Below are 23615 nucleotides of genomic sequence, written 5' to 3' on the forward strand. Positions count from 1 at the left end.
TGGTCACTGTCATGTCCAAATATTAGCTTCCTCGCTCAAAAGGTGCCCAAGATATTGGCCAGAGGAGAAAGAAAATAAATAAATGATTAATAATAAAAATAAATAAATAATAATCACAAAAAAAATCAAATAGTTAATCAATTGGCTAACAGAATACATAAACCACCACAATTTCATCCGAATCTAACTTAAATTTTTTAAATTAATTAAGTCGTTCATCGAATAATTAAATAATCAATCGATTAATTAATTAATCAATAAATCAGAAATACCCTTTACAGCCAAATCACTTGGTCATTGTCATGTCCAAATATCAGCTTCCTCGCTCATAAGATGCCTGATATATTGGCCAGATGAGAAATAAAATAAACTAGAACTGCCACTTTAAAACTGCTGGCAGTAATGACCGGTTTACTCGCACCCACTTTGGATACAACCCTACTTTTGATACAACCCCACTTATGATACAACCCGTCTTTCATTGGACATGCTTTGACACAACCCCCTTGGATACAACCCCGACACACACACACACACACACACACACACACACACACACACACACACACACACACACACACACACACACACACACACACACACACACACACACACACACACACACACACACACACACCCAACCCCCTCCCTCCTCCACATGCACACCCCAACCCCTCCCCACACACACACATATCCACCCCCCGCCCCCACACATATCTCCAACCCCCCCCTCCTCCACATGCACACCCCAACGCCTCCCCACACACACACACATATATCCACCCCCTCCCCCCACACCCACACATCCCCCCCCCACACACACACACACACACACACACATCCCCCCTCCCCCCACACTCACACCCCTCCACACATACACACCCATACACACACATCCAACCCCCCCTCCTCCACACGCACACCCCAACCCCCCCCCCCCCCACATACACACATATCCACCCCCCCCCCCCCCACACACACATCCAAACACATCCCCACATGCATACACACACAAACACACACATCCCCAGACCCCCCCCTCCCCCCCCCTCTACACACACCAAACCCCCTCCACACACACACACATCCCCCCCCAAACCCCCTCCACACACACACACACATCCCCCCCCAAACCCCCTCCACACACACACACATCCCCCCCCAAACCCCCTCCACACACACACACACATCCCCCCCCAAACCCCCTCCACACACACACACCCCCCCCCCAAACCCCCTCCACACACACACACACATCCCCCCCCCCTCACCCACACACACACACACACACACACCACACACACACACACCACACACACACACACACACACACACACACACACACACACACACACACACACACACACACCCCCACACACACGCACATCCCATCCCCCCCCCCCCCCAATACACATCCCCACACACACATCCCCCCCCCCCCCTCACCCACACACACACACACACCCCACCCCCAACACACACACACACACACACATCCACACAAACGCACATCCCATCCCCCCCCCCCCCCAATACACATCCCCACACACACATCCCCCCCCCCCCACACACACACATCCCCACCCCCAACACACACACACACACACACACACACACACACACACACACACACACACACACACACACACCCCCACACCCTGCCCCCACACGCACACACATATCCACACAAACGCACATCCCCTTCCCCCCCCCCCCCCCCCAAGACACATCCCTACACACACATCCCCCCCACCCCCACCATACACACACACACACACACACATATATATATATATATATATAGACACACCCACACACAAACACCCCCACACACACCCTCCAAACACACACACACACCAACCCCCCCCCCCCCCCCATACACACATATCCACCCCCCCCCCCCCCCACACACACGCATCCAAACACATCCCCACATGCATACACACACAAACACACACATCCCCAGACCCCCCCTCCCCCCCCACACACCCTCCCCCCCACCACACACACACACACACCCCTCCCCCCCACACGCACACCCCTACACACACACCAAACCCCCTCCACACACACACACATCCCCCCCCAAACCCCCTCCACACACATCCCCCCCCAAACCCCCTCCACACACATCCCCCCCCCCTCACCCACACACACACCCCACCCCCAACACACACACACACACACACACACACACACACACACACACACACACACACACACACACACACACACACACACACACACACACACACACACACACACACACACACACACACACACACACACACACACACACACACACATCCCATCCCCCCCCCCCCCCCAATACACATCCCCACACACACATCCCCCACATCCCCCCCCCCCCCCCCCCACACACACACATCCCCACCCCCAACACACACACACTCATATATCCACACACACCCACACACAAACACCCCCACCCCCACACCCATATCCACACAAACGCACATCCCCTTCCCCCCCCCCCCCCAAGACACATCCCTACACACACCCCTCCCCCCCCCCACACACACACACACATCCCTCCCCCCCCCACACACACACACACATCCCTCCCCCCCCCCCACACACACACACACATCCCTCCCCCCCCCACACACACACATCCCTCCCCCCCCCACACACACACACATCCCTCCCCCACCCACACACACACACATCCCTCCCCCACCCACACACACACACATCCCTCCCCCACACACACACATCCTCCCCCCCACACACACACACACATCCCTCCCCCACACACACATCCCTCCCCCCCACACACATCCCTCCCCCCCACACACATCCCTCCCCCCCCCCCCCCCCCACACACATCCCTCCCCCCCCCCCCCACACACACACATCCCTCCCCCCCCCACACAGACACACACACCCCACCCGCAACACACACCCCACCCGCAACACACACCCCACCCGCAACACACACCCCACCCGCAACACACACACACACACACACACACACACACACACACACACACACACACACACACCCGCAACACAAACACACACCCCACCCGCAACACACACACACACCCCACCCGCAACACACACACACACACCACCACCCCCCCCACCCCTAACACACACACACACACACCAAACCCCTCCTACACACACACACACACACACACACACACACACACACACACACACACACACACACACACACACACACACACACACACACACACACACACACACACACACCTCCCCCCCCCCCCGCCCACACCCACACACACATCCACACATGTCAATCCATGCACTGATTGCAGAAAAAGCCATTTTAAAACCAAAATTAACCTGAAATTGCAGATAGAATTATTTATTTTATCTAAGCTAAACGATTCTTCTTCTTCTTCTTCTTCTTTAGTAGCTCACAACTTTATGTCGAATGCGATCATGTTAAAAAAAAGTCAGAATTTGAGCAAATCTGTTTCATTCGTCTGTTAATAGATCTCATGTATTGAGAAATCTGCAATTGGAATTTTATTTGAGGTTCAAATGACCGCAGGAGATCGCGTTATCGTGACCACGTCCTGGCAGGACAAAAGGATGCGTTATTCTTCTTTAGTACCTCAAACTTTGGGTGAAATGCGATCGATTTTAAAAAAGTCAGAATTTGAGGAAATCTGTTTCATTCGTCTGTTAATGGAGCTCACCTATTGAGAAATCTGCAATTGGAATTTTATTTGAGGTTCAAATGACCGCGGGAGATCGCGTTATCGTGATCACGTCCTGGAAGGACAAAACGGTAGGTTTCTTCTTCTTTCAACAACAATCTTGGAATTTTGCACACTTCTTTTGCTTGATGAGAGCTACATTGCATTAGAAATTCGAAACGATCCATGCAGTGGTTCAAGAGTTACAAGCTTTTTAAAATTTAACTTCCATTATTTATTGCGGCCAAACCATGTGACTTATCAAAACGTCTCAAGTAACATTGAAACATCCCCCCATGAGGAACATTTGTGTAAAGTGTCCACTCGATATCTTCACAAATTATGGAGGCGATACCATTTCTAGTTTGAGCTTTAAAACGTCATAACTCTGAAACCATGTGTCGGATGACGTCATGCTCACTGACTTTTTTGTTCGTCATGTGTATGCGAATATGCATGCCAAGTTTGGGCTCGATCCGTTCAGCCGTTGCAGAGAAAAAGGGATTTTTGTATTTTTTCACGAAAAACAAGATGGCGGCCGAACCATGTGACGTATGGCTTCGAAATTTTTTTCAATCTGAGTTTTTTTTTTAACTAAGCATCTGGGGAAAAATTCCCATTTTCAGCGGGAGAAAAATTTTTGTTTGACGAATTCTAACCTCTTAACGTTAGCATTTTTAATATACTCGATACACATGTCTTTTGTTCCCATTGAAGAGTTCTTTAGAATGAGCCATTCCTCAAATTTTTCCATTGAGCCGTTTCGGAGATACAGAGGGGAAAAGTTGAATTTGTTTTACAAGATGGCACCCATACCTCGTGACCTATGACGTCATACTTAGCATTAAAAAATTCTAGGAGCCGAGACGATCATTTGATGAAAATTTCCTGTCAATCCGACCAGGGGTTGCTGAGAACATTAATTATGAAGTTTTCGGAGGTGCAAAATAGGGCGGAAGAATAATAATAATCTATCTATAATTCCAGTAATCTCTGTCTGTACGTTTGTACGTTTGTCTGTCTGTGACCGCTGTTTCTCGACAACCACGGGTCCGATATACTTTTAACTTGCCAGGTATATTGCTGGGGACCCGAGGATGTGCCTTTTCAAGGTTTCATATTAATCGGACAATTACTTACCGAGCTATGTCCAAAAAACGATTCAACCAATCAGAGAGCAGCGAACGATCGCGTGTGCCGGCGTTGCGAATGGACCAAACCATTCCATGTAAATAGAGGGGGGGGTTCTGTGGTCGTTGCGAATGGACGAAACCATTTCATGTAAATAGAGGGGGGGGATTGTCACTGTACTCGCAAGCCGTTCGCCGTTCGCTTTGGCGTTGCGAATGGACCAAACCATTTCATGTAAATAGAGGGGGGGGATATAATTTTAGATAGATATATAGTACGGGCATATATATAGTACGGGCATGCCCTAGTCTATCTATAATTCCAGTAATCTCTGTGTGTTTGTTTGTACGTTTGTTTGTCTGTGACCGCTGTTTCTCGACAACCACGGGTCCGATATACTTTAAACTTGCCAGGTATATTGCTGGGGACCCGAGGATGTGCCTTTTCAAGGTTTCATATTAATCGGACAATTACTTACCGAGCTATGTCCAAAAAACGATTCAACCAATCAGAGAGCAGCGAGCTATCGCGTGTGCCGAACGTGGCGGACACACTCTGCCTCGGATGGCACATTTGAGAGCGTATTCATTTATTTCACGTTTGCAAACTATGTTGGCGCTATGTTGGCGTTAAACTATGTTTTAAAACTAATAAAAACCCCGGGGGGATTGTCACTGTACTCGCAAGCCGTTCGCCGTTCGCTTTGGCGTTGCGAATGGACCAAAACATTTCATGCACCAAACCATTTCATGTAAAGCGTTCGCCGTTCGCTTTGGCGTTGCGAATGGACCAAAACATTTCATGGACCAAACCATTTCATGTAAATAGAGGGGGGGATATAATTTTAGATATAGATATAGTACGGGCATGCCCTAGTCTATCTATAATTCCAGTAATCTCTGTGTGTTTGTTTGTACGTTTGTTTGTCTGTGACCGCTGTTTCTCGACAACCACGGGTCCGATATACTTTAAACTTGCCAGGTATATTGCTGGGGACCCGAGGATGTGCCTTTTCAAGGTTTCATATTAATCGGACAATTACTTACCGAGCTATGTCCAAAAAACGATTCAACCAATCAGAGAGCAGCGAGCTATCGCGTGTGCCGAACGTGGCGAACACACTCTGCCTCGGATGGCACATTTGAGAGCGTATTCATTTATTTCACGTTTGCAAACTATGTTGCCGCTATGTTGGCGTTAAACTATGTTTTAAAACTAATAAAAACCATTTCATCTAAATAGAGGGGGGGGGGGGGGGGATTGTCACTGTACTCGCAAGCCGTTCGCCGTTCGCTTTGGCGTTGCGAATGGACCAACACATTTCATGGACCAAACCATTTCATGTAAAGCGTTCGCCGTTCGCTTTGGCGTTGCGAATGGACCAAAACATTTCATGGACCAAACCATTTCATGTAAATAGAGGGGGGGATATAATTTTAGATATAGATATAGTACGGGCATGCCCTAGTACATGTCAATGCAGGGTTCATGGTGCTGACATCCATCTCAATGCAGGGTTCATGGTGCTGACATCCATGTCAATGCAGGGTTCATGGTGCTGACATCTATCTCTGTAAGGTTCTGATGTAGAATAGATCACGAGGCGATGTCAAAGATAACTAAAACCTCCACTCAGTAGAGCGCATACTCCCGCCCTGGGTCAAGTTGGAATAGTACGATTTCACAAAAGTTTGAGGGAGTAGTTCAGTGACAAGACAAGACAACACAAGACAGACACTGCACAGATAATATATATATATATATTATATATATATATATATATATATATATATATATAAAACACAGTTTGTGTGTGTGTGTGTGTGTGTGTGTGTGTGTGTGTGTGTGTGTGTGTGTGTGTGTGTGTGTGTGTGTGTGTGTGTGTGTGTGTGTGTGTGTGTGTGTGTGTAATGTTACCAATAGACTCCTAAACGGAGAGGCTTATGTGCTTGATATTTGGCATAGACATGGCCATTGAGCCTGGGACGAACATGGCCGAACTCAAAATATTTGACGATCCATATTTTTTATTCATATTTACCTCAGCGCATTTCAGCGCACAGAATCAACGGAATCAGAGCAGGTGGGCGCTGATTCGCTCAGAGTGATCACGTGATGACGCTATGAACGCTATGAGACTATGACGCTATGAACGCTATGACGCTATGAAAAAAAAAATCGCTATGAACGCTATGACGCTATAACGCTATGAACGATATGACGCTATGACGCTATGACGCTATGACGCTATGAAAAAAAAAAAATCGCTATGACGCTATGAACGCTATGAACGCTATGACGCTACGAAAAAAAAAATCGCTCGCTTTACCAAGGGGCTCGCTCTCCCCCCGTTCCCCTCCCCTCCCCTTCTCCTTCTCCTTCTCCTTCTCCTTCTCCTTCCCCCTCCCCTCCCCCACCCGGCGATGCCGGGTACTTCTGCTAGTAAGAAAAACTCAAGCAGTAATAATAGGTTTCCTCTCCATTTCATGGAGTAAACCTAATAATTAATAATGAAAATAAATAAATAATAATCATAAATAAAAAAATAATTAATCAATTTGCTAATAGAACACATAAACCACCACCATTTCATCAGAATCTAACTTTAAAAAATTTTTTTTTTTCGTCATTAATCAAATAATTTAATAATTAATCGATTAATTGATTCATTGATTAATCAATACATCAAAAATAGCCTTTGCAGCCAAATCACTTGGTCATTGGCATGTCTAAATATCTTCCTCACTCAAAAGGTGCCCGAGATAATGCCCAGAAGAGAAAGGAAATGTATAAGTACTTAATTAATCGCTAATAATCGAAGGAGGCATGGGAAGGGGGTGGGGGAGTGGGAGAAGTATAAAACACGTTGACACTGCTAGGACTTGCAGGAAAGAAGTCTATTTCTAAAAGGTGGATTTGGGGTGAATTAACGGGGGTCGAAAAGATCAAGGTTTTGGATGGGGGAAGATAAGAGATGCTGGTGAACAGCTGCCTTAAAGACCCGGAGGGAGGAATGGGATTGAAGAGAGTGAGGGAGTTTGTTCCAGAGGTGGGAGAAAAGAGGAATGAAGGAGTGAAGGTGAGCAGAGTCTTGATTTAGGCAATTTCACCAGAAGAGAGTAGAGAGATGTTGTTTCCTGGCTCTCCTGAGGGTAGACACACACTTGTTCCGAGCTTTGTGAAAGGAAATGAGATTGCCTTCCGTTGGATTTGCGTTCCATGAGGAGAAGGCAAGTTGTTTCATGGCAACTGCCTCACCACAAGCTTCAGTGTACCATGGACGGGAGGAAGGTTATGACAACTGAAGACGAGATGGGATAAATCTGTGCATGAGAGAGAGAGAGCAATTTACCCTGGAAGGATTCCCAGGAAGAGTTGATGTCAGAGGCAGTAGAGATGGGAGACCAGTCCAGATGATTGGTGGCTGCTAGAAGACCGTACCAGTCAGCCTGAGTGAAATGCCAGACTTGTCGGCGCTGATGAGGCTCTCTGAGAATTGCCAGAGAGATGTCCACTTTAACAAATGATCAGAAGAACCGATTGGAGCAGAAGAAGAGCTGCAGATATTTGCAGGGAAGTTTGTCATTGTCACTTCAAGTTGTAGTGCCCAATTTCCAGTACGTTCTGCTCTGATAAACTTACGAAGAATATATCCATGTACTGTAACCAGAGTGCAGCAGCCCTTGACGATTTCAAGGATTGGATTTTGATTGTTCTTGAATTCAGTTAGGACGTCTGCATTGCATACTTCTCCATCAGCAGCATACTGTAGAAACAGACTTCTCCATCAGCCTCTTGTGGAGGCCATGAACTTCATCCAGATCAAGATTGCAGATTGATTGCAGCCTCTTGATGTACCACTGATGTTGTTGCCATGGTCATGGTGAATCCAAGGGCATGCGATTTCACATCATCTGTATCTTGAAGGTGCTGAGGGAGAGGCACTTCAAGAACATCCAAGATAATGAGGGCATTGAGTGCTGCATAGACGAGGATTAGTTCGCACTGCTTTGGCAATGGCCTTTCCCATCATCATGTGTACTACTGACCATGACGTGCATACATGACATGACCTCCAGCACTTCTTGAAGTCCAAACCAGATCAATTGCAATGAAAATTGGCATTAAGCATACATCAGCTCATATACGTAAACCCATTTAAATATGTTTGAATAAAAATGTGTTTAAAAAAAAAGTGATTAAAAATAATTATAATAAAAAACATTTGTAAAACTAGTACACCCGTCCCCTATGGGAGCGGCAGGAAGGGTCATTCCTCTCTGGGATATATATATATATATATATATATATATATATATATATATATATATATATATATATATATATATATATATATATATATATACATACATATACATATACATGTATGTATATATATATATATATATATATATATATATATATATATATATATATATATATATATAGTTGCAGTTTTGGGAATAAAGGTAACCTCCCCCCTCTTAGTTAGTTGCACTACAACATGTAGCCTCACTTAGTTCAGTTATTCCTTAGTAAATGTAAGCATAGTCTCCTTTCCTGTGTTCGTATGCGTTGAGGCAGGCCAGTAAGTGTAGGCTTCAGTGCTCATTGGGCTGGAATGCCATCTGTTCATTGGGCTGGAATGCCATGTGTTCTTTGGGCTGGAATACCATGTGTTCTTTGGGCTGGAATACCATGTGTTCTTTGGGCTGGAATACCATGTGTTCTTTGGGCTGGAATACCATGTGCTCTTTAGGCTGGAATACCATGTGCTCTTTAGGCTGGAATACCATGTGTTCTTTGGGCTGGAATACCATGTGCTCTTTAGGCTGGAATACCATGTGCTCTTTGGGCTGGAATACCATGTGCTAGGGCCTGGAACAAGTCTGAGAGGCCCGAGGGAGGAGCTGCACGGGAGTGGCCGGTAAGCGGCAAGCAGCCAATGGAAGCTCAAGGTGAGTGGCTAACAACGACAGCCAGGGGAGGGGCTTGGAACATTCGGGTAAGACGCTAGGAGGAGTTATAAAACCCTTCGGGGGAGAGGTCTCCCCCCCGAAGGGAGGCGAGAAGAGAGGTGAGAGGAAGAGAAGAGAAGAGGTGTGGTTGGAACTCTCTCTGTGATCGAGGCTCTCTGTGCACGAACTCTCCCTGCCCTGCGCTCTGCTGCCTGTTAATAGCGCTTGCGAGGACGAACTCTCCCGGGGCCACAGACGCCAACGATCTCCTTGCCTGAGCTCCCTGCACGTGCCGCGAACATCCCAGGGACACGCCAAACGAGCTGACCGGGGCGAACGGCGCCAACGACCGCGCTTGGAGCGCGTCGTCCTTCTTCATCCTTTTCCCCACGTGTGAGTGGGCCCTTGTCCGGGGATTAAGTAAGGACGATAAGTTTCTGCTCTGTGTCTCTTTGCCCTGATCATTTGTACATTATAATAAACCTATGTTCTTTCGCATCCATTTGGCTGTTCACGTCATTTCCCACCATTGGCTTCGCACTGTACGAATAAAACTGCTCAATCGGGTTCAATAATAATTAACGGCACGAGTCACGTGACACGCAAACCGCTCGGGCGTCTCAGACCAGCGTGACTCGTGCGAGGTCCAGCACCCGTCTTCGTGGCAGCGTGTGTATAGAAGGTACGTGGGGATTCGACCCGATACCCTTCCGCACGCTCGCTACGGGGGTGGCGGCTGGAATTGTTCCGCAATCCGCCCGAGTGTAAAGTGGGTCGCGGCCTCGTGGACTCGAAGGCCCGAGGGGGGAAAGGGTTTAACCCCCTCTGTATCTCTGTATGTCGACGGGCTCGAGATCCGCAACAAATTGGTGTCCGGGAGTGGGATTTTTGGACCTAGAGTGCGCTTCACGCACTCAAATTACGAGTGCACAAAATTTAGTTTTTTAAATTAAAATTAATTCGTACAATGGCTGGCCAAGGCGACCAAATGCCGGTGGGAATAATAGATGAGGTAGAATTAATGGCCCAGGACCAGCAGGAAGGGTTGGTAGAAGAGGAAAGTGAAGAGGGTGCGGCAGTAGGGAAAGAAAATGGCGGCACCTCGCACGTGGCGGCGGAAGCCGAGCCCGTGGTGCCAGTGGACTGGGGCTTATTCATGACCCAAATCACGGCATACATGAAAGAAGAGGGGGACAAATCAAGGAGGGAAATGAACGAAATGTTTTATCGAATGGATAGGAGGGAGGGAGGAGGCGAGACGTGAGAAAAGTAAAAAGATGTTTGATCGGATGGACACCGAACTAATCGAATCCAGGTGCAACATGGACACCATGATAAAAAAAATGGGGGAGGACATTGGGCGCAAGCTGAGCGGGGAGGTCGCAGTGGTACGCGACGGGGTGAAGCGGTGCGGAGAACGCGTGGAGAGCGGGTTAAAGCGGAGCACAGCCAAATTGACTGGGGCTATGGGAGTAGCAACGGGGGAGGTAGAGGAGCCGACGATCGTCGAGTTAGACGAGAAAATTTTGGGGGCGCCGACGAAGGTCGAATTGGAAAAGGAAATTTTAGGGGCGCCAACGATCGTCGTGTTAGAAGAAGATATAATTGGAATTAGAAAGACTGGGGCTGAAGAGACAGAAGAGATGAGGAATGAGTCACGGAAGGAAGAAATGGAATCCGCACAAAGTCTGTTTGTACAGTGATGCCGTGCTTGCTGACGAAATGGAAAGTTTGCAGGTGCTGGCGGAGAAGCAGGGGAAGGAGAGCCCCGAGGTGAGTGGCGCTAATGGTGGGAATGTGTTTGGCGCGAACGGGTGCTCGGCACGCTTGGGAGAGAGACGAGACCCGGGCGTTCGCGAAGGGCCCATTGTGCGGTATGTATGAGAGGGAGTGCGTACCGGAGTGTGCGGGAAAAGTGTGCACCGGAGTGTGCGGGAAAAGTGTGCACCGGCGTGTGCGGGAAAAGAGTGTGCACCGGCGTGTGCGATGGCAGAGTGTGTAAAAGGAAAGTGTGCACTGGAGTGTGAGCGAGAATGCACAACGGAGTGTGTGTGGGACGCGTGTGCACCGGAGTGTGCGAGTGTGGAGTGGGTTGCGCGTTGAGGACGCGGCTCAGGCATCGACACAGACCGGGGTAGTCCTTAATGGGACGGGTAGCATACGCGAGCCCCCGGTGAGTTGTGTGCTGTAGGGACCGGACAGGATCTGTGCTGCGTCAGTCTCACAAGGATAGGCGTGCACGATTCGTGCCTCCGGCCCCCACACTGTATGGTTGGCGCCGTGCCGTGGCGGCGAGGGCGGTCGGCCGGGTTCGAGGGGAGGTTCGGGTTATCGGAGCCACGCACCTTATCGGGTGAGGTGCGCTGACCGTGGCCGGTTGGGTCATCGTGCGTGGGACCGCGAGGCCCCGCGCAGGGATGGAGCCCGGCACTTGGGCCCATCAATCCCTGCCCCCTTGGATCGTAAATGCCGGACGGACAACCAATGCAGGCGACCAACCACCCGCATGGATCGCCCGGCCCTTCGAGGCCGAGCTGTGATAAAGGACTTCCACATGGAGAGGCTCTTAGTGTAGAGGACTGTGGAGAGTAGTGTACCCCACGTGGGGGAATGGTAGTGTGACCATTCCTCCCACGGGGGGCCCATGAGCATTAGTTTAAGGGGATGGCAGTATTAGGCACATGGAGGGGCCAGCAATGGTTGCCTCCATGGGGCACCGAAGCTAGCCGAGGGAGGGCTAGGACAATGACAGGGATTTAGAAGACAGTAGGGACTGAGATGTAAGTAGTGACACCTGAACTGCAGCGGGGATGTAGAGAGTTTAGGTGGATGTTAAAGAAAAGGGTGTGCGTAGTGTAAAGGGACGACGAGGGAAGCACGGGTTTTAGGGGAAATTAGGTAGGTAGATGATGCTGTGTGTTTGAGGAATTGTGAGTGAAAAAAAAAAAGGAATTGTGTAATGGTGTGTGAAAGTAGTGGTGTGTGGAAATAAATGGTGTGCGAGATAAAAGGTGTGGAAGTAAAAGGTGTGAAATGCATGGTGCGAAGGCTTGAATGGGGTGAAGTGGAACCCATTTGCGAAAGCCCGGGGCGGGGGGGGGGGTAGTGTAAAGCCAGGTAGAGGGCATAGGTAAATTGAATGGATATTGACACCTGTGGTGCGGGTAGTAGCAAGAAGTGTTTTGCGAGGTGCAGGAGACAGTGACATGGCTGGGCGTGTGGCTTAATTAGCGAGTATTGTTATTGGGGGCACTCCGTCACTGGTAGCTTCTCGGCCAGGTAATGCCGCAGGTAGGCTCTGGGAGCCGGTTAGGATAGTGTGTGATTGGGGCCTGAGGATCCCAGAGGAGGACCCGGGTTGCCCGATGCCGAGGTGGGCATAGAGGGGGTAAGTGCCAGGGAGGGCCTTCCCCGATTAGTGTAGTTGTGAGGAGCAGGCAAGCTCGGGAGGCGACTTCAGTGGCGGAGGTGCGCAGGTAGGTAGACCTGCTGGTGGAGCCACACGACCCAGCCCCGAAATTGTGCGAGGGCACAGTGAGAAAATTCGTTGGGGTGAGACCCAAATTCGGTGGGCACCACAGTGTGGGCAATGGGAATTCGGGTTCTTAGAACCACATAGTTTAAAGAGGCCAATTGGCAGGGTACGACCCCGGGTAGTTTAAAAGTGTAATGCTATTAGTGTAGTTAGGAAGTGAGATCCCTTCGCACCATCCACAGCCAGTCACCGAGGAGGATGAGCTTCACACCTGGGCTCTGTAAGCCGTTTGGAAGTGAGACGCATCATGACGTGAGTGAGACATTGTTATGTTCCATCCCTTCCTTACTGGGAGGGATTTGGTATAGAGGGGGATATGGGAGACAAGACATAGAGACGGATTGTAAATACAAGGGGGGCTAGGGTAGTGTAGCCAACGGTGGGGGGTACGGAAGGTTAGGGACGAGCTTGCTCCACTCGGTCTTCCACGTCCCTCGCTCCGCACCAGGTATGGTGGTGCCTGGTCACCTTGTTTTGCATGTGCTACCGTGTGCCTTTCCCTTTGCTTGTTGCTCCTTGTCTTCCCTCCCCACCCCAGGACCATTTTGGAGGCCGAACTGTGCAGTGATCTTTGCTACTTTGCTAACCGTGATCTTTTGTACCCCCGCTAATTATTTTTTATTTTTTTTTGTATACATAGTCGAGGCTCGTGAAAGAGCTAACATTTATCACACAAACAAATCAAACAGACAAACAAACAAAGTATATAAAAAGGGGAGCGGTAGACAAGATGGGGAGAGAAGGGGAAGCACATAAACACAACATTTGAGACCAGGGACATCGGGAATGTGTGGGAGGGAGAGGGCTTGAGGGGAGGCGGCGTGGGAGGTGGGGGGGTGGGAGAAGTATACACACAAGGCCACCAAGGACTTCCAGGAAGAAGTTGGTATTTCAAAAAAGTGGATTTGTGGTGAAATTAGCAGGGGTAGAAAAGATCAAGGTTTTGGATGGGGGAAGATAAGAGATGGTGGTGAACAGCTGTTTTAAAGACCTGGAGGGAGGAGTGGGATTGAAGAGAGTGAGGGAGTTTGTTCCAGAGGCAGGAGAAAAGAGGAATGAAGGAGTGAAGGTGAGCAGAGAGTCTTGATTTTGGCAGTTTAACCATAAGAGGGTTGCAGGCAGATCTTGTGCGACCTGTAGGAATATTTGGGGGACAGAGCCCAGAGAGAGCTGGAGGAGCAAGGCCGGAGAGGAGTCGGTAGAAGACAGAAAGACCACCAACCTGCCTGCGGTGAGTAAGTGAAAGGCCCTCGGAGGTAGCGTCATCATGGGAGATTCCAATGATTCTGAACGCTTTGGTTTCAACAGCGTGAAGACGAGCTAGGTGTGAGGCAGGAGCACCAGCCCAGAGGGGAGAGCAGTATTCCATTGAGCTGCGGATGAAAGCCTTGCATGTGGTGAGGAGCTCAGGTGTGCCAAGGAAGGACTTCGCACGATGGAGGATGCCCAGTCGGCGACTGGCTTTGCAGGCCAGATTTGAAATGTGGTTTTCCCAGGAAAGATCATGGCAGATTGTGAGACCCAAAAGCTTGAGTGACAGAACTTCTTGGAGAGGATTATTCAGAAAGTGGATGGGATGGTTGTCCAGTCGGTCTTTTCGGAGAGACATCGTGAGAGTGTGAGATTTGTCAGGATTGAAAGACATGTTCCACTTGTTTGCCCAGTCTGTGATTTTGTCCAGATCTGCAGAGAGTGAGGAGGCTGCAGACTGCCGATCTGAAGGATGAGGAATGGAGCGGCAGAGAGTGGAGTCATCAGCAAAGAGATAGAGAGGATTTTCAAGAGAGTCAGAGAGATCATTGATGAAGACCAGAAAAAGCACAGGGCCCAGAACACTGCCTTGGGGAACTCCAGCCTGAACAGGAAGAGATGAGAGAAACCCATTCAGGGCCACAGGTTGACCGACTAGAGAGGAACTCCGCCAGCCATGCGTGGAGATTTCCATGGATACCAAAGGAGGAGAGTTTGCTGAGCAGAGCGGGGTGCCAGACCGTATCGAAGGCACGTGATATGTCGAGGGAGACAGCTCTAATTTCCTGTTTGGCATTGAGGACCTGGTCTGAAACCAAATTGATGATCAGAGATCAAGCCATTTGAGAAGAGGAAAGATTTCATATCCAAAGCAATGATGGATTCCATGACTTTGCTGATAATATTGGGAGAAGGCTGATTGGTCTGTCGTTGCTAGGATCTGTTTTTGCACCTTTTTTTGTGTAAAGCGGTGATGTTGGCTGATTTCCAAGCAGATGGCAGATGACCTTGAGCAAAAGAGAGGGTGAAGAGAACAGAGAGAGGGAGTGAAAGAGCAGAAGAACAGGATTTTAGGACCCATGGGCTGATGCCGTCAGGTCCAGTTGCAGACTGGTTGACAAACTTTTCCACCTTGTCAGGAGGAAAGGACACAGAGTCCAGGAGCAGTTGGGTTCGACTGGGTACGGTGGGTACAGAGAGGGATGGGTTTGGGACACAAGATTTAGAGGCAAACACAGAGTTGAGGCATTCAGCTTTTTCATGTGCGGAGTCAGCTGTGTAGCCGTTTGAGGTAAGGGAGGGGATGGAGGGGGAACAAACACCAGAAACAGATTTGACCAGACACCACCAGGATTTGGAAGAGGGAGGCAGATAAGAGAGTTCAGTCTTGAGAACGGAGAGATATTGTTTCCTGACTCTCCTGAGGGTGGACACACACTTGTTTTAGGCTTTGTGAAAGGAAATGAGATTTCCTTCCGTTGGATTTGCTTTCCAGGAGACAAGGCAAGTTGTTTCTGGGCAACAGCCTCACCACAAGATTCCGTGTGCCATGGACGGGAGGAAGGGTATGACAACTGAAGACGAGATGGGATAAATCTGTGCATGAGAGAGAGCAATTTACTTTTATTTGGAAGAATTCCCAGGATGAGTTGATGTCAGAGGTGGTAGAGATGGGAGACCAGTCCTATTCACCCCAGATCCACTTTTTTGAAATTCCAACTTCTTTCCTGGAAGTCCTTGCAGTGTCCATATGTTTTATACCTCTCCCACCTCCCCCCCCCCCCCCCCAAGCCCTCTCCCTCCCACAGATCTCTCGATGTCCCAGCTCTCAAATGTTGCGTTTGTGTCCTTCCCCCTCTCTCCCCATCTTGTCTGCCTCTCCCCTTATTATATGTTTGATGTGTCGGTTTGACTATTTTTCTGATTAATGTTAGTTCTTTCACGAGCCTCGATCTTGTATACAAAAAAAAAAAAAAAAAAAAAAAAGGAAGAGGGGAAGGGGGGGGGGGGTGAGGGGAGGGGGCCATTGACACATTTTTGCAATAACAGGAGCAGAGTGATAGCTAAGTGTACAAACAAAATGGAGGAGACTTTACAATTGCTGTAAGTAGAGCAGTCGATTCTGGGATTGGACATCCGAGTAGTATGTTAATCAACAGGAGCGTGGGTGAGAAAAACGCAGAATCCAGCACACAAATGGGGCTCATGGTCATCTGACAAACCTGAGGAAACAAAAGCACAGTGCATGCCAACTTTGCAGAGTCTGACATTGATTGTGAGAAGGGTAAATGTAGGAAGTACAATGGTGAAGTGTGGTGTGAGGTTAAAACTCACCACCAAGAGAGTTGCAAGCTTGGCAACGTTCAAACCGAGCATCAGGCAGAAGAGACATGGCTGTGATCTCAACACGCTTCCAGGAGAGCAGGATGCCACAACAATGGCCATTGTCATGCCGATAGCAAGAGGTATGCCAGGCAAAAAAGTACCCGTTCCCTGTATGCAACGTGGAACAAGGCTCATTGGATAGACAGCAAAGGACACTGGACAGACAAGATGAAGAAATAGAAGAAAGGTAAGGCAAGGAAGAAGAAAAGGTAGCAAAGAGGAGAAAGTTGGTAGAAATGGTGCATGCAAGCAGTCGCCCGATGTCAGACATGGAAAAAGGTTTTGGTGCTTTTATCACATGTGCGAATGAGATGTTAATGTGGAATAAAATTGGTAAATGTAATGTGGCGGAAGCTCACAGCCTTGGAGAACTTTCTTCCCCAAACAGCCGGAAGATTATAGTTCAAAGTGTATAGAAAAGCCACGGCAACCAAGAGCACAGGTAGGAACTTCCATGGCACGCCAGGTACCAGCTGGTCAGGACGCACAATAAACGATATCAACGGTCAGAATACAGGCAAAAGCTTCTGTTGGGCACATGCACTTGCAAATAAATGACAGTGGATTGGAGACTTGAATGCACGGTAATGACATTTCTACACAAAATAAAGTTATTTTATCCAAATGGTACAGGAGGGACTGGCAAAAGTGATGAGTTGAGGGTGGGTGTAGCAAAAACGAGGAGGGGGGAGTAGAGACGTCAAGCACAATTTGTTTAAATTTGAACATTTATCGTAATACTGAAGGTCGTACAAATTTATCGAGTGCAAGCAAAATTGAAAAAATATGGGAACACATTAAACAGCAAAACACAATGTTAGATAGCACCAAGAGCCAACTCAAGCACAAGGTTTCCTCACCCATCCCAGATCCCCCACCTGCACATCCCAGACCTCTGGGCCAAAGACAAAGGAGATCGAGTGGAACCCCATGATGGCGAACTGCACCTCCGTAACATCCAAGCTGACGGGCAGCAGGCAGGGACGTATGGGAACGGATGTTAGTGACTAGGGGAAGATGGAGAATTAAAGTGGAGGAGGAGGAAGTATTGGAAGTTGGTTTATCAGAAGAAAAAAAATGGCAAAAGAGGAAGGAGGGAGGGACTGGCAGTCAAAGTATTGAGAGGAAGCGAGATGAGTGTACAGCAATCTCCCAATTTACGAACTTTCAACGTGTACTTAAATTTGAGACACTAAAAATTGGATTTATCACCTAAAAACCTGACGTTATGAACTTGTGCTCAACTTCAGTCAATAATTTTCAACTACTATTTGAAAAAGCAACCTCATGAACTTTTGCTGAAAATTTTGACTACGGAATTTAAAATAAACACGCAGATCGCTACAAAACGCCACAGCACCACTCAGCCGATATCCTGGTCGATGACGTCAGAGCATCACTTTCCTCACTCGGTCACTCCTATACAATCACATTCATTCATTCATTTTGGTTTAATGAAATAATTAAACACTGGACAAGGCAGTTTGAAGACTGAAATTTGTCAACTTTGCAATAATAAAAGTATTTCATAAAACTTAGAAATGTATATAAAAATAATAATAATCTATCTTCTATATCTATCTTCTATCTATTATATCTATCTTCTTCTTCTTCTATCTATATAAAAGTAAATTTTTGTTTGTTTGTCTGCACAAGCTAATCTCCTGAACGGTGAAAGATAGGAGGAAGCCTCCAATACAAAAAATGTCGGGACGGGCCCCGGGAAGGTTTTAGGCTAGGTGGTGAGACCGGTCGAGGCCCACCTCGGCTGGGCTGGGCCCATTTTGCAATTAAAAGCTGAGCTGAATTATAGTAGTCAATGTTCTACGGCCGCGAGTAAAAGCTGAATTATGGTAGTAAATTCATTCAAAAAGAACCAAAAATGTCGGGACGGGCCCCGGGAAGGTTATAGGCGAGGTGGTGAGGCCCGTCGAGGCCGCCTGGGCCGGGCTGGGCCCATTTTGCAATTAAAAGCTGAGCTGAATTATAGTAGTCAATCTTCTACGGCCGCGAGTAAAAGCTGAATTATAGTAGTAAATTCATTCAAAAAGAACCCGGGCAACGCCAGGTGCTTTCGGCTAGTATATTGTCACGCAACTCCGGTTAACACCAGAGTCACGGATGGCCTAAACGGTCTTATTCGGAGGCAACTACCCAAACACGGATTGTACTATGTCGCACGGGAGGAAGAAGGAAAATGGAGGCTGCGGAAGCGCTTACCTTCTGCGCGCCGGCACAGCTTCGATCCTGCAACCGAAATTAACTCGACACGGACACCAAATTCAATGTACAAAAATAAAGATTTATTCTGGACCCGATACAATAAAACGCGACGATAATCAAATAATGGCCTAAATTGGGACGTCCCCACATGACAGATCTCAAAGCACAGACGAGGGAAAATAATACCAAAATAACACGTCTCGTCGTGTAAGGGGGGAACGCGTTGCTCGGTCTTATCTGTCTCTGGTCGTCTTCCGTGTAACACGGCCCCGCTCAGACGCCACCAGGCCTCGCTCCAAGCTCCGATCCACTCGCCGCCCACGAGGTCCGTGCACCAGCACCACGGGTCCAACGCTGGCCCGCGAGCTCCACACAAGGTCGACCCTCAACTCGAGCACGAACACAGAACGACGAAGAACGGCAAAAAGGGGAAGAGAGCGCAACTCCACAGCACGCCAAGTGCCGCTTCGAGCCCAGTCCAAGCCAACGAAGCAACTCTCTCACAACTCTCTCCTTGTCCGAACTCCACTGCTGGCCAACTCTTCTGCTTGCCAACTCACTCACTCCACTGCGTCTCAAGACTCACTGCCAGAAGCAACTCTCCGAACCAACTCTCTCGAACCAACTAAGTCCGTCTCAAGACTCACTCGGCGCAAGACCCACTGCCAGACTAAACAATGGCGTTCGGCACTCGCTAATATCTCCTCGCCGGTGACGTCAGCCTTGGCGCGCTGCCAACCAATCAGTCCCTTCCACCAAACCTCCCAGCTTCGCTCAGGCCCACGCCCGCCGCGCCTCCCAACCTCGCTCCCTATTCCGTGGTCATAGCGCGTGCTATTCGAGGTGGATAGGCCCACCGGAGGTGTCGGTGGCGGCGGCCATTATCGGTGGTGTCCCGGCCTGGTTTCCTTTTGCCGGTTCTCTTTCACCGTCATGTCAGGGAAGGGCGTTATTTAGTGTTGCAATAAAGATCATAACTAAGGTGTCTAAGTGGTTGCGGTGCCAAAAGGGACAAAGGTTTGGCTGTCCAGGTGAGACATACAAGGGCGCTACTCTTTAATCCCTAACTCTACTTAACACACAAACCTCCTGGTAGGTTCACAAGTATACTCCTTACCGACAAAACGCCTCCACATGAAATTACAGGGTCAGATTCCTTACCACGACAGACGAAGCACGTTACCTATTCAGATCTATCTGCTCTACATATCACTACCCCGCCAGACATAACAATATATATATAAAAGAAAGTTTTTGTTTGTTTGTTTGTTTGTCTGCGCAAACTAATCTCCTGAACGGTAGGAGGAAACCTCTAATAGGAGGAGGATAGGAGGAAAATGAAAGATAGGAGGAAACCTCTAATACTAAAAATGTCGGGACGGGCCCCGGGAAGGTTATCGGCTAGGTGGAGAGACCGGTCGAGGCCACTTCAGCCGGGCTGGGCCCATTTCGCAATTAAAAGCAGAGCTGAATTATAGTAGTCAATCGTCTACGGCCATGAGTAAAACCTGAATTACAGTAGTAAATTCATTCAAAAAGAACTAAAAATGTTGGGACGGGCCCCGGGGAGGTTCTCGGCTAGGTGGCGAGGCTGGTCGAGGCCGCTTCGGCCGAGCTGGGCCCATTTCACAATTCAAAGGTGAGCTGAATTATAGTAGTCAATCTTCTACGGCCGCGAGTAAAAGCTGAATTATAGTAGTAAATTCATTCAAAAAGAACCCGGGCAACGCCGGGTGCTTTCAGCTAGTGTGTGTGTGTGTGTGTGTATATATCAGTCACTATGCGACCTTCATATCATCAGTGGAGAACCACCAGCAAGGTGTCCCATACAGCTGCTGCTGCACCTTGCTGGGAGCGATAAGCACCGCCTGCCACGCGGTGACGTTATCTCTGGTATCCACTCATCATATGGAGTCGACCTGGTTGCGGTTGGGAGTTACTAATAATGGTATCTGTAATCTGGTTCTCCAACCTAATGAGCGGACAACATGACGTCATCGCCATGCACGTCCGCCTTGCCTGCAAAGTTCCAGAGGAACCATCTAGCAGTGCGTCATTACGGATTATAAATACAGATACTGTCACAAGTGCATGCAAAACTCACAGTTACCGACCTGGTTTACCGAGAAAAACCGAGTTACCGAGAAAAAGGAGAGAGATCAAACATCTCAAATGGGTATTGAAAGCCAATGGCTACCCAGACCACCTCTGCCCAAAAAATGAAATGGTACTGGCAGCTCCAAGAACCCAGGACGTGCCACAGGAACCACCCTTAGGTGCAGAGCTGCCAGTCCGTGCTACCAGAGCTTCTGCGTGCTACCATTTGTGCCACGAGTATCTCAAAGGATTGGCAGGATTTTGAGACCGGTCGGGGTGAGGGTTAACTACCAACCTATATACACTTTGAGACGTGCTTCTGCGTGCTACCATTTGTGCCACGAGTATCTCAAAGGATTGGCAGGATTTTGAGACCGGTCGGGGTGAGGGTTAACTACCAACCTATATACACTTTGAGACGTGCACTGACCAAGGTCAAAGACAAAAGACTAAAGAATGATTGCACAGGTGTGGTATACACCATTCCATGTGACTGTGGTGGAGAATACATAGGCGAGACTGGAAGAACCTTAGGCCAGCGCATTAATAAACAGTGAACACCACAAGGCCTTTGAGTGTAATCACCCAGAAAGATCTGCTATCGCCAAGCATGGAATAAGGGCGGGCCATATTCCTCGATGGGACAATGTGAACGTGCTGGCGGCATCCCCGAACCGGGCCAGGAGGCGAATACTGGAGGCCTGGCACACTGGCCAAACGAGGGCACCATTGACAGAGGAGACTGTGGCGTTACCACAGGCATACGGACCTCTCATGCATAAATACACCAGAGAGACACCGATGCTGGGAGGAGGACAAAGACAAAGTGGGACATAGCCGACACAGGCAACACGGACAACAAAACACAATACACCGCTCAAACACACACAAAACACTTGCAACATAGGCCGAGCATGGGTCCATGGTCACGAGGCCTCGCAACACAGCTTTGTGATTGGTTGATAGAATAGGCCCACCCCTCCCCCCAGGTATATCTGGGAGGAGGTGAACAAAGGAACTTCTCTTGATGAAGACTAGTGGAGGCTCAGCGCTTGCTGGGTAGCTGGCCGAAACGTTGTTTTTTTAAAGACAAAGCTATAGGTTGGAGAACGGAAAAATGGATGTCGTGGATATAATTCCCAACCGCCGTTCATTACTTGATACATACATACATATATATATATATATATATATATATATATATATATATATATATATATATATATATACATATATATACATATATATACATATATATACATATATATATATATATATATATATATACATATATATATATATATATACATACATATATATATATATACATACATATATATACATATATATACATATATATATATATATATATATATATATACATACATATATATACATATATATACATATATATATATATATATATATATATATACATATACATATATATATATATATATACATATATATATATATATATATATATATATATACATATATATATATATATATATATATATATATATATATATATATATATATATATATATATATATATATATATATATATACGTATACATATATATACATACATATATACATATATATACATACATATATAATTATATATACATACATATTGTTGCGAATATGGAATTTGGCCTCCATATCCGCTTGTAAATATTCCCCTATTTTCTCCAATACTCCCCAACTTTCCCCAATCCCCCATTCCCTAGTCCCATTGCATGTAAATAACAATCAGTAGAGCCGACCTTCCCCTTATTCCCCCATTAAATGTCGTGCCCAGGTCCACCGCACCACACGTAGACAACTTTCGGACATCTTGCTAGTTATTCTTAGTCTATGTCAGTTAAGGCCTCGTTTCCATTAATTATGACTCTTCGTTGCACCAGAATGTGATTATATGGCACCAGTAGTGAGTTTAGGACCTTTCCCATACCTCCTCCCATCTTCTTCCCCGTCTACAACAACAGAGGGGCACGGCGCTGCGCGGGGGGGAGTGTGCGTCCTCCCACCGGCTCGGTTCGCCGCCATCGACAATGCGCTCCAGACGATGCGCTCCAGACCATGCGCTCCACGGGGTTACCACGAAGGGGCTCCTTGTCAGCTCCTCGTCAAGGGCGGAGCCTGGTAAACCCCCCGCACGCACCCAATGAGAAGCAACGTGCCGATTCCACGAGGCGGAGCTAACGAGCCGAGGGCGTGTCACTCCCCGCCGGATATACGCGGCCACGCGCCGGATGTGACGTCAGATGCGCCCCAGCTGGAGAAAGAAGGACCTGCGAGCGCTGAAACAGATGCGCCTGAGTTTGGAGAGGC

At 48.0% G+C, this 23615-nt stretch overlaps 1 protein-coding gene across 1 annotated transcript in view; it reads right to left on the reverse strand.

Moving 5' to 3' along the window:
- The window catches only part of LOC137431229 (cholinephosphotransferase 1), a 61420-nt gene that overhangs the window by 8571 nt on the left and 29234 nt on the right, over window positions 1–23615 (reverse strand). Inside the window, exons 5-8 of the mRNA XM_068122323.2 lie at window positions 17834–17918; window positions 17315–17428; window positions 16905–17063; window positions 16667–16792 (exon numbers count right to left, since the gene is read on the reverse strand). Of these exons, the coding sequence (XP_067978424.2) occupies window positions 16667–16792; window positions 16905–17063; window positions 17315–17428; window positions 17834–17918 (484 nt within the window). The remainder of the gene's footprint in view (window positions 1–16666; window positions 16793–16904; window positions 17064–17314; window positions 17429–17833; window positions 17919–23615) is intronic.

The sequence above is a fragment of the Myxine glutinosa genome, chromosome 7 (genome assembly GCF_964187855.1).
Source record: "Myxine glutinosa chromosome 7, kmMyxGlut1.1, whole genome shotgun sequence".
Taxonomy (NCBI): domain Eukaryota; kingdom Metazoa; phylum Chordata; class Myxini; order Myxiniformes; family Myxinidae; genus Myxine; species Myxine glutinosa.